The sequence below is a fragment of the Falco peregrinus genome, chromosome 9 (genome assembly GCF_023634155.1).
Source record: "Falco peregrinus isolate bFalPer1 chromosome 9, bFalPer1.pri, whole genome shotgun sequence".
Taxonomy (NCBI): Eukaryota; Metazoa; Chordata; class Aves; order Falconiformes; family Falconidae; genus Falco; species Falco peregrinus.
Window position 1 is genome coordinate 32,264,367 of NC_073729.1, and position 16,494 is coordinate 32,280,860.

Here is a 16,494-nt window from a genome sequence, read left to right on the forward strand (position 1 = left end):
CTTCTATGCAGCAAGTTTAAAATCTCATCGCATTTATGGTCCTCGTTTGTCATCTTTTCTCCCAAGCCAGCCTCCTGTTAAGAGACTTCACTGCTTCTGCCAGTTCCTTAGGTGGAGATGGCTTAAGCGGGTGTAACCAGAATGAAAAATTAGCTGAATTGGGTGATTCAGAGTAGGGTGAGATAATGTGGCAACTGGCGCTATTTTAAGCATTCTCTGTTTTGTTCCTCTGATTCTGAGTATATCAGGCACTAAGGGAAATAAAATGGTAATTGTGGTCCAGATTCTTTCGTACGTAGTCAGATTGTAAATCAAAAGTTCTGCATTATGAAGCTCTGAAATAAAGAAACGCAGGCAGACTTAGAACTTGCCTTACTGAGGGTTGGACTAGATGGCCTTTAAAGGTCCCTTCCAACCAAAGCTATTCTGTGGTCTCTTATCGTAAATGTATTGGAATGAAGAAAAATCTCCTCTCAGAAGAGACAGAAAGGAAAGAATACAGTTAAATACAGTGTCTTTGAAGTGTTTATGTTACACCTTCTTATGATGCTTTTGCTTTCTCTACCCCTAGCTTTCTTTGGAAAGTACCTTAATGAGTACAATGGCTCCTATGTGCCTCCTGGTTGGAAAGAATGGGTTGGATTACTTAAAAACTCTCGATTTTACAACTACACGCTCTGTAGAAATGGAGTGAAAGAGAAGCATGGATATGACTACTCCAGGGTAGGTCCTCCTGATTTGTTTCTATTTTTACAGCATTTGGACATGACTGTGTGAAAGTTAGGCTTTATGGTTTCAGTCAAACTAAAGAATTCTTCTTGTACTTGGAAGCTGCTACGTGTAACATTAGCTACAACCCAACAGGTGTTGTGTTTGGACTTTTCGTTATCGTCTGTTCTGGGAGGGTCATGTTACTGAAAATACTGCTGGCAGTGATGGAAGCAAACAAAGTGTCCTGAGACTGTAGTATGTATTACGAGCTGAAGATGTGAAAATAGATTTAAATGCTGCATGATAACTACTTCTGTGCTTTGTACTTTAATTATTGTGTGTTGAGTCTGATTCTCATCTGTTCCCTGGTACCAGAACTGACTCCAGTGGAGTTACATGAGCATAAATGAAATAAGAATCTGGTTCGCTCCAGCTAGACACATCTTTTTATTTCAGTTTAAGGAACTTGTTTCACAACCGTAATATGATGGAGAATTCATAATATCTTGGTATATCTTATGGCAATTCTGAATGAGTGGCATATAACTATTAAATGTGTATCTCTGTGCATTGTTACAAGTGCCTATGTTTTTTAATATCCTTGTAAGGATGTTATACCCTGGCCAAACTTACTTAAATGCTTGATAATCTTTGTCAAATGCAGTATAATTTTTTTCCTCATCTAGCACATGTTATAGCTCAAAGTTTCCTGTTTGCAGTCAGGAGTTTGTTTATTTCAGCCAAAAGCGTTACCTTTCCAAAGGGACCTGCTTTTGTGAATTCCTAAAATGGCATGAATTGTCTCAGAAGTAGGATGGTAAATAAAGTTATCCATGAACTGTTGTAGTTTAAGTAGTGTATGACTTAGGAAGTTGACTCACTCTGGACTGATACGAATTTGTAAGGTGTATTTGCTTAACAGGGATTTGGTTTTCTTTCTCTTACTGAGCACAAATCCTGCCTCTTTATTTGTGTTTCATTAGTAATGTGTTTACAGTCAGCTTTTCCTTTTAAAAGGTTGATGTCTGTGTGATTTCTCCTTTCCCCTTCCCTATTTACCATTTTTAATTGAATGTACTTTGTATTGAAAGATAAAACTTAACAGGCTTCTAGGGTTTCCTTTTCTATCACTAGCTGCTATGGGGAAGGGGCAACTGATGTGCAGAATTATTTGGTTTTTGTTTCCCTTCTGATTTGTGAAGAATGAAAGAGCTAATCTTTACAGCCATGTACCAAAAATGTTATGATGGAAATACATCTTACATGGAACAACGTCAGGCGAGTGATTTCACACAGACCTGCTCCCCATTGTACTAAGTAGTCAACAGGGAACTTTATGTTCCAGTATCCTCAGCCCTGTTTTGTGTATGCAATACTTGAAAATGTTTAGGTTTTCATTTGGCTAAGGTTTTCCTAGCAAGGTTGGTAATAAATAAAAAAAGTCGGATGGAAATAAAAATATTTGATAATCTTCATATTCTTGTATAATACCAGCTATGGTAATAAACAGATGATAGTGTGTAGAGCAGAAGCGCTTGTTGATGTTAACACTGGGTTCAAATGAATAAGCAAGCTGAGGTACAAGACTGCTTCTCATCCTTTCCTGCCATTTTTGTTGCTGAAAACCTAATTTTCCAGCAACGAACAATATAATCAGATTATCTTTTAGCCTTATCTACTTGACATAGTTAATATTAATTATGTGCCAGTGGAAAGCTAGAAAAAAACATTACTGATTCTGTTCTCAAAAGCGACTGCTAAGCACTTAACCTCTGAAAATCAGATCTTTGAAAATTCTTGCAGGTTTTTCAACAGGATGTATTCTACTTTCATTTTTCTTGTTTAGTTTCTGCCAATTTTTTTAGATGCATTTTTGTTTTGTATGCATTTGCAGAATCCACTACAACCTCTACAGTTTGGAGCTTTTAAAAAGAAAAAGAAAATCAGTTAAGGGAAATATTTCTCTTTGGTCTTTTGTCTTGGTAGACACTGGTTTTGCAACGTTGAATTTGAATAATTTTCACTTTGACTAGGTGAAAACCTTCATCTTCAATATGAAATTTGAAAACAATGATCTTGTAACGGCCAAATCAAAGATGAGTTAGTTACTTAAGAAAGTGACCAACCAATTTAAAGAACAGGCACATTTTAGGTAAATGTCAGTGCATTTTTAAGAGTACCCCAGTATTCTCCCTCAGCTGTGAGTGTGATCTCAGGTATTGAAAGTATGTTCAGAAATCAGTTTTGCTCTGGTCTGACTTACTGCACATTCTCGTTCCCCTGCATATGAATGGAGGCCCTTCCCTTAACTTTGATGGAATTATGCCTGTTTACACCTGCTTTCAGGAGTGAAAATATCATGGCAGTAACAGTCATCATCGCGGCAGTTTCATAACAGACATCCCTCATGTTGGGAGCGATGTGTAAAATTATAAATGGAGACTTTGCCAGCCTTGTTCTGGAATTCACAGGAAATGACTTGGGGAAAGTAAATACGGTCAGTGAGAAAGGCTTCCTCTGATGAATGATAAGGTGACTTCTCAGATCAAGGACATGGGCAGTGGTAAAGAGGAACAAGTGTCTGAGCAGCGAACAGAAAGCTGTATGTAAAAGGGGATGCAATCCAATACGTACCACACCTTGTACTTGTTTACTTGTCCAGAGCCAGACTTACGTCTGATTTTGCATTCAGCTGTGACGTGACAGTTATTACTTTTGTTTTTTACATGTGCAGTTTCATATCCTACTTGTGTTGGAGGGTTATTTATATCTGCAGCATTTCCTGTGATGCAGCCTAAGAGAGAACATGGCTTGTCATTAAAAATGCTGTCTTCAATCCATATAGCTCCAGCAGATATCAGAAGAATGATAGTGATACTTCTTAGAAAACAGAAAGATAGTCCATATCTTCCAAAGGAAATTTTATTTCTATCAGGTTGTCATTGTGTCTGTAATATTGAATGAAATTTTTGGTCCAGTTAGCCCAACATCTTGTATTTTTTTGACTTCTGGCTCAGAGGGAGGTTAAGTAAAATTAACATCAAGCCATTTGGATTTTCAAAGCACTTTTACGATGTAAGGTTGGACTACAGACCTTGAAGATACTGACACCAAAAAGCAAAGAAATTGACCTGTAATTTTCTATTTTTTTTTATTCATACCTGGTCATTGTATTTAGTATTGTGATTCATTCATAATGTAATTATGCACTCCCGGAAAAGTCCTATCTGATCTTCTGTGTCATCCATTTCTGAGAGGAACCTGTTGCTTTTCATATTTCTAGGCTGTGAAGAAAGAATTATTTGGGTATCATTTTTGAAGCTTTAACATCTGTAACTTACTCCCTCCTCCTCCCATTCTGAGTGAAGTAGTTTCTTATGATACCTCAGACCTCCCCTTCCCATCTTACCCCCCAACTTGATATTATTTTTCAAGGATCTCATTACCCTTTTACTTCTGCTTGCAGGATTATCTAACTGATCTGATTACCAATGACAGTATTACCTTCTTCAGAATCTCAAAGAAGATGTACCCTCACAGGCCTGTGCTGATGGTTATAAGCCATGCTGCTCCTCACGGCCCTGAAGATTCAGCCCCTCAGTACTCGCATCTCTTTCCTAATGCCTCACAACACATGTAAGGAAAACCAAAACCCTTCCATTTCCAGGTTCAGGAGTATAGAAGTCCTGGGTACTTCTGGGGGAGCAATGTTTGCGTTGTAATAGTCTGGGCATAAGTTTGTCACGAATGTATAAGAAGAGCTTTGAGATTTAGGGGTTGTGTTACCTCTTTAGACTAGTAAAAGTACCTTGAGAATGGCTACTGCATCTGGAGCTCAGATTTCTATAGCTCACTGAAATGAAAGAATCACGTTGAATTCATTGGACATTGTTGTAACCTGTTTGGGATGTAAAGCACTGTTTTATTTGGAGCAGGGGGATCAAAATCTGGGTTTTGGGCTGTAATCTCTTCAAGGGAAGAAACTTTTATCTCCCTGTCCTTATATATAAACTATATTGTTTTATGGGGATTACCAAAATCATATTGCATGCAGAACTTACCACTCCTATTTCATATATGGAAAGAAAGGAAATACAGGCCTGCAACACCAAATTAGACAAGGTGTTCCTGAACGAGCTGGTGTTGGTATTTCTGTATGTGACCCGGTAAAATGTCTTGAACGGGTCCCAACAGCAGTATCACCCAGTTCCTGCGTTAATGTCTTTGTAAGCTCCATGATGAGCCTGGTTTGTGGCACAGAGACGTTTCACAGGTACAGCCCAGTAATGCTCCGTTACAGGCATCTCCTTGCATGCTGGTGAAATGAGTGTTCTCCCAAGTCACCTTTTGGCACAACTGAAAACATTCCAGTATTCTTCTGATTACTGCCTTCATGCCTTCAGTGACATTCAACATTTGTAACTTTCTTCCTATGTGCACTTTTGGGTTTTTTTAAGGGGCATTCTGTTTTATTTTGGATTTGTGAAGGAACTGGGAACTAATGGAAATAATAATGAATTGGTAGCCAAAGCTGCTAAGGACTAGTCCAAAGTCCAGCGAGCTTTTTCCCTTTATTTAAAATAGTCTGAGGGAAAAAGCCTACTTTGTTCTATTGTCTTGCTGTTGCATAAGTTAGAATTATATATTTCAGTATTTTGTGCTGTGCTACCAAAGAGAATCTCTGGCCTACATCTACAGCAATACAGTATTTCATGTTTGTTTGCCATCTTATGCTCATTTATTTTCTTTGAAATGAAAATTACAGAAACGCCAGCTGAACAACTTCTCATAGCTTATACCCAGTACTGACCTGAGTCTTATTAAAAGTTCCTTTGGAAGGCATTCGTATCTCAGAGATGATAATCATTTATCAAGCAACATTCTGTAGCAGTTTAATTATGCTAGTCGATTGAAAAACAGTAGAAGGATTTGAGGAAGGCCAGCTATTAAAAATACAAACTATACCTATTTTTCTTTTGCTTGTAGTTTAAATCTTACTTTTTGCACAAACTAGGTTTATCTTCCTGATTATAACGTAGTTACATAAAACTATTTTTAATTGTAGGTGCTTTTCTTACAGTGATAATAATTACACAGGAAGTGTCACTCTGTGGAAACAGGTTTTGTTTGTAAAGAAACAAATTATCTCGGTAGATTAAGGAACTGTTTTTCTTTTGGATACAAACATAAAACAGGGGTTTATGTACATCCTGTGCAAAGAAAGTGCCAATCTTATTCTAAATAATTTTCTGGGCACTACATAACAATTACCTGTAAGGGTTTTCACTGGGCTGGGTTTAAGATTAAATGTAAACATGCAGAACATGCATCATTCCCTTACTGTATGTACAAATCGGTTCTCTACTTTCTGGGTTTTTCCCCCTGTGTCTGCATTCCAGGGAATCCCTCAGTGACAGATAAATCTGTCAATGACAAAGGGGTGTAGGCAGTTCTCGCTGTTCTGTTGCCATGTGGGTACGGCAGGGAAGGATCAGAACACAGGCGGAACACTTCTTATGAATTGCCCTAAAGCAGTAAACAATACCCTGAACACAGTCTTTGCCTAGTCCCAGAATCAGAAGTCAGTGCACCATGTGGCACGTCTGTGCCTCTTGTGGCAGTGCTGACTGACTCTGCGCGCGGATTCTCGAGCGATATCCACGAGGCAGAGCGAAGGAAGGTGTGGCTGTAGTGCTTACACGGGCTGACATACATGCAGCGTTGTGTAGTGATGCTAATAGCAGCTACGAGTTAGCGGTGTGGATTTTAGCATAGACTGAGGATCAGAGGACTTCTTTGCTTGGGAACTCGGATACGCACTTCTGTTGCCAATTTATGGTGGTGTTCTCTTGTTTCTATTGTTATATATACTATTACATTACTACTACTTCTGTTATTACACACATATATATATATTCCATCTTGTTCTATAGAGCTCCTTTTCGTGTGCTTCTGCAGTCTTTTCTTGTTGAAATATTCACGTCAACCAGCATCCACATAGCAAATCCCTAGGCTACATGGCTGGTTTTCCTTTTTTACTGCCTATACAGATAGCTGCAGTGAGTGCAACAGCTGGGCAGTTTAACAGTGATCAGAAATGTTATTTCTATAGAAGGTATGTTTTGCCACCCATCTTTTCCAAGGTCAGATGCAATCAGACTATGATTTATCTTCTGAGTACATTTGAAGAGGTTATCTTAACTAACTTCTAGGAATGTTGTATTTGTGTATTTTTCCCATAAGACAGACAAATCTGTTAAGTGTAAGAGGGTTACATTTGTAGTAATCAAAGAAAATCACGGGCTTTGCTTGGATTAAACAGCGGGAGGTTTCAAATCAGTCAGGAAATCACAAAGTAAGCTGAAAAGGAGTTTGCCAAGCATTTTTGATTCATTCTGGGCATCACATAGCAACAGTTTCCATAACTGTCAGCATTTTCAAAGGAGCAATGTCATTATTTCAGCCACAATAACATTCTGAAATTCAAGAGGCTATTAACAATACAGAGAGAATAAACACGGGCCCTTTCCTCCCTATATGAAGAAGCCTCCATCTGCCGCCTACGCACATTTTTCAGATAGCATCTAACAAAGGCTTTCGGCATAAAACTTTTAACTGGCAGATTATTAATTTCATATTTATATTAAAACTCTTTAAGACTCTCTGTTGTTTTCAAAGATATGTTAGATACACAGTATTTCCAGGAGAAGTTTCAACTTATGTTACTGTTGTTTATCTTAATAACTTATCCTGCTGTGCTGTTCCATACACAAAAACAACGGTAGATATTTGCCAAATAGGAGATGGAATTTACCAGGATATTGTGTGTTGGGAAGAAAAAAATAACTGAATATTTGCTATTTTCTCCTGTATTACTGTCTCACCCTCTTGACTTGCACGTTTGCATAGACTAAGTTTATTGCTTTAAATGAAAAAAGGAAGCCTCAAAAATTAGGAAAAGTAATTTTTATTATTTTAGACACTGCAGGTGATGTGTCTGAGCTTGGGGTATGAAGAGAATTGACAAAGGTTCTCAATCTTAAGTAATAACAAACTTTTCAGGAATAGATATAGCAGGTAAAAATAGTATTTCTGGCAAACGTAAGCTGTAATACAGTTCTCTAGAGAGCTGGTGATGCAGAGTCAACATCATGGTAATGATACAGCAAAATAAATCTTCTGTTTAGCTCCAGCTAACCTAGAGCAATATAATTATGCACAGAAAAGCAATCTCGAGAACTGCCAGCAACGTGAAATTACAGACAAGTAGTGATATTTCTCCTCACTGCTTTAATGGTGGCCCAGGGTCATGAGAACCTGGAGGGGCAGTGAGATTCCAGGAGGACATTTCGAATCCAGCTCTTGGGGTTTTGCAGGGACTTTAGTTAAAGTTTCTGATGATCACAGAGGTGGCTGGAAAGCATCTGCAAGATACACCCCTGTTTCCCTTCATCCCAGCTTTTCTCGGCAGGTCTTTAAAATCGGGCTGTGGATCCGCTTCTGCTTGCCATGAGCTCTCTGCAGTTTGGTACCACTAGGCAGGGTGCTTGTGCTCCTCTGGGTGCATGGGTGTGAAAGGATTCAAGTAGCCGATGATGTTGAGTTCAGAAAAGCTGTTAAAAACATACTAGAAGCTTTTCAGCAAGTTCTGTAGTTACTGTTAAACAGCTTGCACGAGCCATAATACGTGGTGCTAATGTGGGCAGAGTGAAAGCAAAGCAATTGCATGAGTAGGAACTCTGTAGTACATGCTTCATCCAGGTCATACTTGTGGGGTTAGATTTCTGAGGCTAGTCTCTTGGCCTTGAAATGTATCCATGTTAGTCTGAAGACATTGCAAAAACCATGTATACAGTTGTTTTCATTCTCACATCTTTCATATAGAACATAAAAGTGTAAGACTTTTTCCAAAGCAAATCTAGTATTTTCTTGTGCACCTCAGAGACTAAGTCCTATAGCGTGGATCAAACAGAAATTGTTGGTATACATTACTATGGCTTTTTTCTACACTGCTAAAACGTTCCGGTGTTCTCTCTGTTCCTTAGCACTCCCAGTTATAACTACGCTCCAAACCCAGACAAGCACTGGATAATGAGGTATACAGGTCCCATGAAACCTATACACATGGAGTTCACTAACATGCTACAGAGGAAGCGCCTTCAAACACTCATGTCTGTGGATGACTCGATGGAGATGGTAAGATTAGTAGTCACTTTTTTTTTGGCTAAACAGGTGCTTGTTTCTTGAGTTAAGCTCCAAGCTGTGCTGTATATGAAGATAAGGGGGAAAGAAGGAGGAGGACTGCATCAGTTTTTTAATAGTGTGTAATCCTCTCAGCTCTGAGGATTTTGTCTCTCTATTCAATATATAAGGATCCTCATCTTCTAAAGACAGGCACCATGAGATGGGTGGTGTAAGCGAGCTGATTTGTTGCCACAGTGCCGCTACTATTTCAGAGCAATATGAAAGAGAGGAGAATCACCTGAAAAAATATACTTCATACTTCATAAAATCTAAAAATGTGTCATCTGATAGTGAAAAGTCATCCCACGACCTGTGGGAAATAACTGCATAACTGTGGGCATGTTTTGATCCTGTAACACTGAATTTCTGAGAGAACAACAGTAGCAGCAAAAAGTGGTGCTACAGGAATCCTAACTGGAATAATCCTATGATAAACCAGGGCCAGGGTGTTGAATGTTAAAAGTAAATAAATATGCCAGTAGATTATTATTTTTTTTAATTAAGTCTGCATTATGTAACAATGAAACCTCTTAGTGCAAGCTGGTATCTTGAACAGAAACGTTTGAATTAGCTAAAAGCTACTCTGGAAAAGAATGGGTTTCCAGTTGTAAGAAGGCAGATTTAAAGGTGTTGCAATTTACTGCTTATCTCTTGGCATTCTTATTCAAAAGAAGCAGAACACAAAATAAGAGGAGTCCTGTAAGGCAAAGATGAGATTATCTGGATGGCACTGCATCAACTTGTTAGTAATGTCTTAAAATTACTGATCCAGTCAAGTATAATCTCTGCTTCATATTAATGAACCTGTTTAGATGGATCAGATACCAGCATTAGGGGAGACTGGCGATTTTACTACACTATTTTGATTTTCTATTTAGTAAAACGGTTTCACTCTGGGTGATTCACTGCAGGTAAAATCAGTTGGGTTGGTTTTTTAGTTGTAATCACTAAGCCTGATGTTTTCTGCTGAATTATATGCATCTAATAGTTTTTCAAAACTTACAAGAAACCCCAACAAAAGCAAACAAAGGACCCAAAGAAGAACCAACTCCCCAAACCAAACCAACAACAAAAATGTTTGTTTTCTTCTGTGCTGATGTGTTCTGGTTCTGTGTGAGGCACTGAAGTGGTGCCCTACCACCTTGTACCTTTACAAGTGAAGATGTCACATAAAAATTGATCTTTGGTGCTCCGGCTGGTACGTTTCACATAAAGATTCTCATGTAAATCCATAGGAGCAACCACAAACAGAGTTAAAGCTCCTCTTAATTCTCCACAGTGAGAGAATATGACTGAGTGATACTTATCTGGAAGAGATTTTGCAAATATTCTGCATAATGGGGAGTCATTTGTCTGAAAGCAAGATCGTTGAAGGTTGCTTAAATAAGTGTGAGATTGAAAATACTATCATTTTATTAAAATTGCTGTGGGAAAAATATAACTGTGGAGAGAAGATTTCAAAAATGCTTATCACCTTGAAACTTTTATCTGTGACAGTATGTATTTGGTACTATCTTGACAGCTCTCATGCAAAATATTGAACCCAAACACTTTTCAAAATGTGGCGTGCTGATGTGTTTACCTTAAAACAGGAAACAGAAGGCTGCCTTGTAATAGCTGCAATATACAGTTAGTAAAATTATTATGGAGTATTCGGAATGGTTCATTGTGGAAACTCACTGCCATCCTGAACTGTTGGTATTTATTTGTATATACACATATGCAGAAAATTATATACAGTATTCTACATGTAGCACTTCTGGGAATTAATTCCGTATTTTGTTTTGCTTTTTTTCAGATTTACAATACGTTGGTTGAAACAGGTGAACTGGACAACACGTATATAATATACACAGCAGACCATGGTTATCATATTGGCCAGTTTGGGCTGGTGAAAGGGAAGTCCATGCCATATGAGTTTGATATCAGAGTTCCTTTCTATGTCCGAGGTCCAAATGTGGAGGCTGGGTCCTTGTAAGTTCTTGGCTGTTGTGTGTGTGTGTATGTAGTGTATCCTTTATGTTCACATCCCTGCTCGTACGGACCTGGCATCCAAACGGAGGCACGAAGTTCTGCCCATCCTGACTGACTCCTCTCGTCTTTGGCAGGGGAGCGTGGCTAGTCAGGAGGCAGAGCTGGTAGCATGTGCTGGTGTAACATAATCAAGGTGTTGTGCCGTGGCCTTTTTGCTTGCGTAGGTGTGCAGCACAAGCCACTACACTGCTCTGGATGCAGTTGAAAAAGCTTCTTTGAAATATGCCCAGTCTAGGAAGTGCTTATTTGCCTCCTTTTGAGGGGTGCAAATAATACACATAAATATGACGTTTTCAAGGTGAAAAATATATTGCATAATGTTCACTGCCACAGTAGATAATTATTGCTGAACATTAAAGTGGAGTCATTTGTTTCAGTTTATGAAGAAGAATGTATGTAATAGTTCATATGTTATCATCCACAAAAAATTCTCTTTGGTTCATCCTTTGAGATTACATGGTTAGGGCTGTTTGCCGGATGCACGCAAGCATGCAGAATATGACTGTTAATTAAAATGGTAGCTTTGATCAGCTAGGAAATTATGTAAATACACTTTCTAAGCAATTATTTCAATAGCAAATATTTGCACTTAAGTAATGATTTTGGACAGAGTGCCATAATTTGCTGCCTTTTATTTATATCAGTGTGCATGTTTTAGCATAATTAGCACACACAAAGTCTTCCACACGCCATTTTTTTTCTTTCCTGCAGAGGAACAGATCTAGTGTGTAATACGGTAGCGAATAGTTATAAAAAAATCTCATTCCATTTGCTGGTTAAATTCACTGATTCACATTATCAGTAGGCACAAAAATGTTAAACTCTGTCGGTAATTGCACTGTGTGTCTAATTTATTTACAGCACTTATGCATGTGTAATAAACAATATTACTTCTCTAAAGAGCAGGGGAGGGATTCCTCAGGTGGATTTAAACATCACCTCAGTACGGAAAGAGGTTTGTCTGCAGCAGCACAGAATTTCAAGTGAGCTGGAATGGCCTTCTAAGGACATTCTGTCTTCCCCTTTGACTGCAGCTTTTGGTCTTAAGGGAGAAGCAATGCTGCTATGGCCCGAGTGGACTGAGATGGTTTTTCTGCAACGTGCCATGCTAGAGACCAGCCACCCCGCCTGTTCTAGCTCAAGGATCTTTACACCCAGAGATATGTAAAAACTGTGAAACCTTCCCACTGAATTTTATTTTGCAGTGGCTTCTGAAGATGAAAAAGTACTTCTTTTAGAATCAGAGGAGTCAGCCTGGCAGAGTCTAACAGAACAGAGCCCATCGCAGTACAACAAATAGGAAGAATAGGATGAAATACCTTGGAGGGGGAGTATATATCAGATAATAAATTGATCCTCCCTTTCAGCCTGATTTTCTTTAAACGGTGGAACTTCAATCATCCATGTTTTGTGTGAACCTTATGTTTTTCCTGCAGAGTAATTGTCATGACTCCCTTTTGATACCAACGAAGATTTAATAGCAGTCACTGTAGCAAGTCATTACTAAGCTCTCATTTCTATTATCAAATATGCTACACCATAATTATTAGTAATTAAAATCAAATTAGGTACATCAATTTAATTCATCATCCATGCTCTTGTCAGTGCCTGTTTGCTCGCTCGCTCAAAAATGTAGCAGTTTTTAAATGGTGTCTCATTAATTAGTGTGAATTTAGCAGCTTTCTTCTCTCCTGTATTTTGAGCTAGGAATTCTGCACTGACACGTAGAGCAGCCCATCTGGTCCTATCCTTCCTTTGTGCCCGCAGATCATAGCACAGCGATTCTTTAGGTTCAGTGCTATAGAAGACTGCGTCTATAGCAGTGTGCTCACTTTCTTTTTTCCCCCCCTACTTTTAAGAGGTTATCTTCCTTGATTATTTTTTTCAAGAAATGAGGAAAAGAAATAGTACACAGCTGATAAACAGTAGGTATATATGTAATATTGTGAGTAATTACACAACACTGTCATAGACATAGTTGAAAGAAGTTTGTGAGCTTCCACATCAACTGAAGACATTTCTGCAAAACCAGACCCACAGTAAAACCAGGTCACGTGTTTAGAAAATGTGGCTGTTCATTTAGCTACAGACTGCTGGGCTGTGCAGCTAGATGCTCTGATCCATGAACTTCCTCATATTGAGCTGTGGCAGCTCAAGGGATCTGGGGATAGGGGCTGTCTGTGCTACTCAGGAGTTGATGCCAATGTTTTAACCAAATTTGAAGTCACTTTGAGTTCAGATATTGTCTGGTAACTGTGGGGGCTGAGGAGCGTATGCCTGACTCTGCGAAGTAACAGGGCATGGCTGTTTCTGAGTGTTTGCAGAATGGGTAACCGTGCACTTTGGGAAGATTGGTATTATTTCAATTAAAGCTTTTACTTCATTTTCTCTCTCTCTTTTCTTTCTTTTTTTCTCCATAACTGCTTTCTCTTTGCTTTTTCTTTCCTGATCCCTTTCCTTTTCTTGTTTCGCACTCTACACTGTAGTGTCTAGCAATGTGTTTCCCCTCATGTTCTGTTCAGAGCATGCTTGCTGTGGTATGAGCTGAGGTACTTCTTTCTGTACCGTATCTTGAAACAGATAAAGCATGTGCTACCTGCCAAATCTACTTTTTAATAAAGTCATCAGCATATTTGGCAGACACTTTGATTCTGTAAGATACCCAAGGAGTTTTTCTAATGCTTTCTCATGTTTTGAAAGACTTTTGAACCCTCTTTTGCAATAATTAACTAGCTTTGCCTTATGAACTACTTTGCTTTCTCAAAAACGATCTGTTCTAAAGTTTTAAATTTTCATATTAGTCACTCTTATGCAGAGTTATCTATCTTTAGGTTATGCAACTTATCTATCTTCTACATTTTAATTCCCTTCACGGAAAGGAGTTGGATTGTGTCCTCTTCTTGGCAGATGTCACAAACTAACTCTTTTCAAATCCCTGGTCTCTGTGGAAGAGCTGGAGTTGCTTGCTATCATTGCATAGACTTTAAACCAGGTTCTCATAAATGTTTTTTCAGGAATCCTCACATCGTGTTGAATATTGATCTTGCGCCTACAATTCTAGATATTGCTGGATTGGATATTCCATCTGATATGGATGGTAAATCCATTCTAAAGCTTCTGGACTCTGAGAGACCAGTAAATAGGTAAGAAATGCAAATGTGTGTGTAAAAACATGGATGTGTGTTTACAGGAGACTGAGCAAATATTCAGCAACATGCAGCAAATTTAAAGGAAAATATAATAAAATTACCATCCATATGAATACATAATTCACTGGAAAGTCTAGAGACTATTTGGCAATAAGTGACTGACTGACTTATTTTCATTTTGTCAGGTTCATATACTAGCTGCATGGCATATAGGGTATCTGGGTATACTAAGTGTTATCTGTGTAGCAGTGAGAGGGCTAACATGAAGGTCTTTAGCTATATGAGTTATAGATTTGAAATGTCTCTGTGGCATCATTTGTAGCAAAGCATTTCATATTGAATAAATTGTAGAATAATTGAGTTGAAGAGGTTGCTTGTGTATCAGACTATAATATAAGGACAGGCAGGCACTCAGAATTGCGCAGTTATTGTTTAAGACCTTTTGTCAATACTTTCATTGGAAAAAGACTGAGAAAGAGAATTAGGCTGGAGGCTTGCTAGAGAAAATCAGCAGAAAAAGGGAAGAAGGTGATTTGCTTTACAAGTAGTTGGGTGGAGGGAGAGGGGGAAAGGAGCAGCTGCTTTAGAATAGGATACTTTGTGGGTACTGTGCAGGTTAAGAGCCCAGAGTGGAGTCAGGAAATCCTGATTTAATTTGCAATCCTTTCTGATTGAGGACAATTCAGATAACCCGCTGTGCCTTAAACATGCTTACGTTGAAATAGTTTTACTGTGTGAATCTGTTGATTTTGTCCCTGTGAGAACAGATCTGTCCTGTGTTTGTGCATGATTTGCACTGGAGAGGCACATGTGCCTGTTCCGTAAAGCACGATGTCCCCTTATGCAGTGTGATGTGTAATGCTGCTTCTCTGACTAGGGGTGGGAGAGAAAACTGGGGCATAAATTCATTACTGGTTTTGGGGGAACTGCTTCTTCCTCTCCTTGTTTCCTCCTAGGTTCCATTTAAAGAAAAAGATGAAGGTGTGGAGAGACTCGTTCCTAGTGGAAAGAGGGTAAGGAAAGTGTTAATCACAAAGCCCAGTCTTTTTTAAATAGAAGGATACTGAATAGCTAAAGCCAAAGCAGCGCTCTACCACAGGCCATTTAGCTGTGCCAGCAGGGACACGGCTGGAGTATGCCTAATGGCAGTGATTGTGTGATAGGAAGGAATGTATGGCCTTTGCCTACAGCCTGCATAAATGTGCTGGTGGGGTGGGGGAGGGGGAGTTTTACTTGGATTGAGAGATGGAAAGGCATCCCATTTTTCTTTCAGCTGCTGCCCCCCACCCTCCTGCTTGTATCGTGGGGGTATGAATAATTCTTCCTCTCTGCATGTTCATCTGCTGGCCATTCCCTCTGTGCCTCTGCCTTCGTACTTAACACGGGGCATGAAGGGTTTGCAGTGTGCAGCCCTGTGGGGTGAGGAGGATATGGTCTCTTTATATTGACTGTTATTGCCTGCCAATCGGACATGAAACACGCTGTCTTGGTGTTGTATGTTTTTATATGCTTCCTGAGAGCATATGAATAACTTGTGTGTTACCAGAGATGATGATAATCACTAGTTTTTACTGGAGTGTTAAGTTTTGGGCACCAGTGCTGCTGTGGACTTGACAGGTACCCTACTCCTCTGAGCCTTTTCAGCAAACCGTACGTATATCTTGGAATTAATATTAATACAAAAATAAGTCTTCCTTTTTTCTTTTCTTTTCCAGTAAACTGCTGCATAAGAGGGAAAATGAGAAGGTAGATGCCCAAGAAGAAAACTTTCTACCCAAATACCAGCGTGTGAAAGATCTCTGTCAGCGAGCTGAGTATCAAACAGCTTGTGAACAGCTTGGCCAGGTAAGGCGTTGTACCCCTGGCTGGAAGTAAGCAGTTGTAGTTGGGCTAAGCTTAACACCTTAACGGTGACAATGTCCTTCAACTAGTCGTCAATGCCAGCTGATAAATCAAACGGCTCACTCTGTGGCCTTTGCTCAAAACCGTGCTACAGAATTTAAGAGATTGACTGTCAGTCAGGAAATTGCTGATTCAAGTGCCTCTGTATCGATTCCTGAATACTCTTAAGAGAACTGCCTAGGCTGTTGTGACATTTTGTTCCCCACATACTACGTGGTTTGGGATTCACTAGTGATGAGAAACTACAACGAGCGTAACAGATTGGCCTCCTCCAAATACATACAGCTTGCTTTGCTTTGAATTCTTAATTTAACTCATTTTGTTGTTTGGAATTATGTACAATAACAGGAAACTAACATTCTGTGAACTCAGTATATCTCTTAACAAAAATACACTCTGGAAACACACGTGTAGTTATGGCTACCGGCACTCTGTGTGTACGGGCACAGAGCTC

General features: G+C 39.1%; 1 protein-coding gene across 19 annotated transcripts in view; it reads left to right on the plus strand.

Moving 5' to 3' along the window:
- Positions 1-16,494, plus strand: part of SULF2 (sulfatase 2) — a 162,602-nt gene that overhangs the window by 116,267 nt on the left and 29,841 nt on the right. For all 19 annotated transcript variants that reach the window (XR_008748724.1, XM_055813567.1, XM_055813566.1 and 16 more), the window contains 7 exons: positions 572-723; positions 4,178-4,347; positions 8,757-8,907; positions 10,754-10,929; positions 14,004-14,132; positions 15,095-15,151; positions 15,854-15,983. Coding sequence is in view for 18 of the 19 variants with exons in the window: in XM_055813567.1 (XP_055669542.1) it covers positions 572-723; positions 4,178-4,347; positions 8,757-8,907; positions 10,754-10,929; positions 14,004-14,132; positions 15,095-15,151; positions 15,854-15,983 (965 nt within the window). In the remaining variant the exon portion in view is untranslated. The remainder of the gene's footprint in view (positions 1-571; positions 724-4,177; positions 4,348-8,756; positions 8,908-10,753; positions 10,930-14,003; positions 14,133-15,094; positions 15,152-15,853; positions 15,984-16,494) is intronic.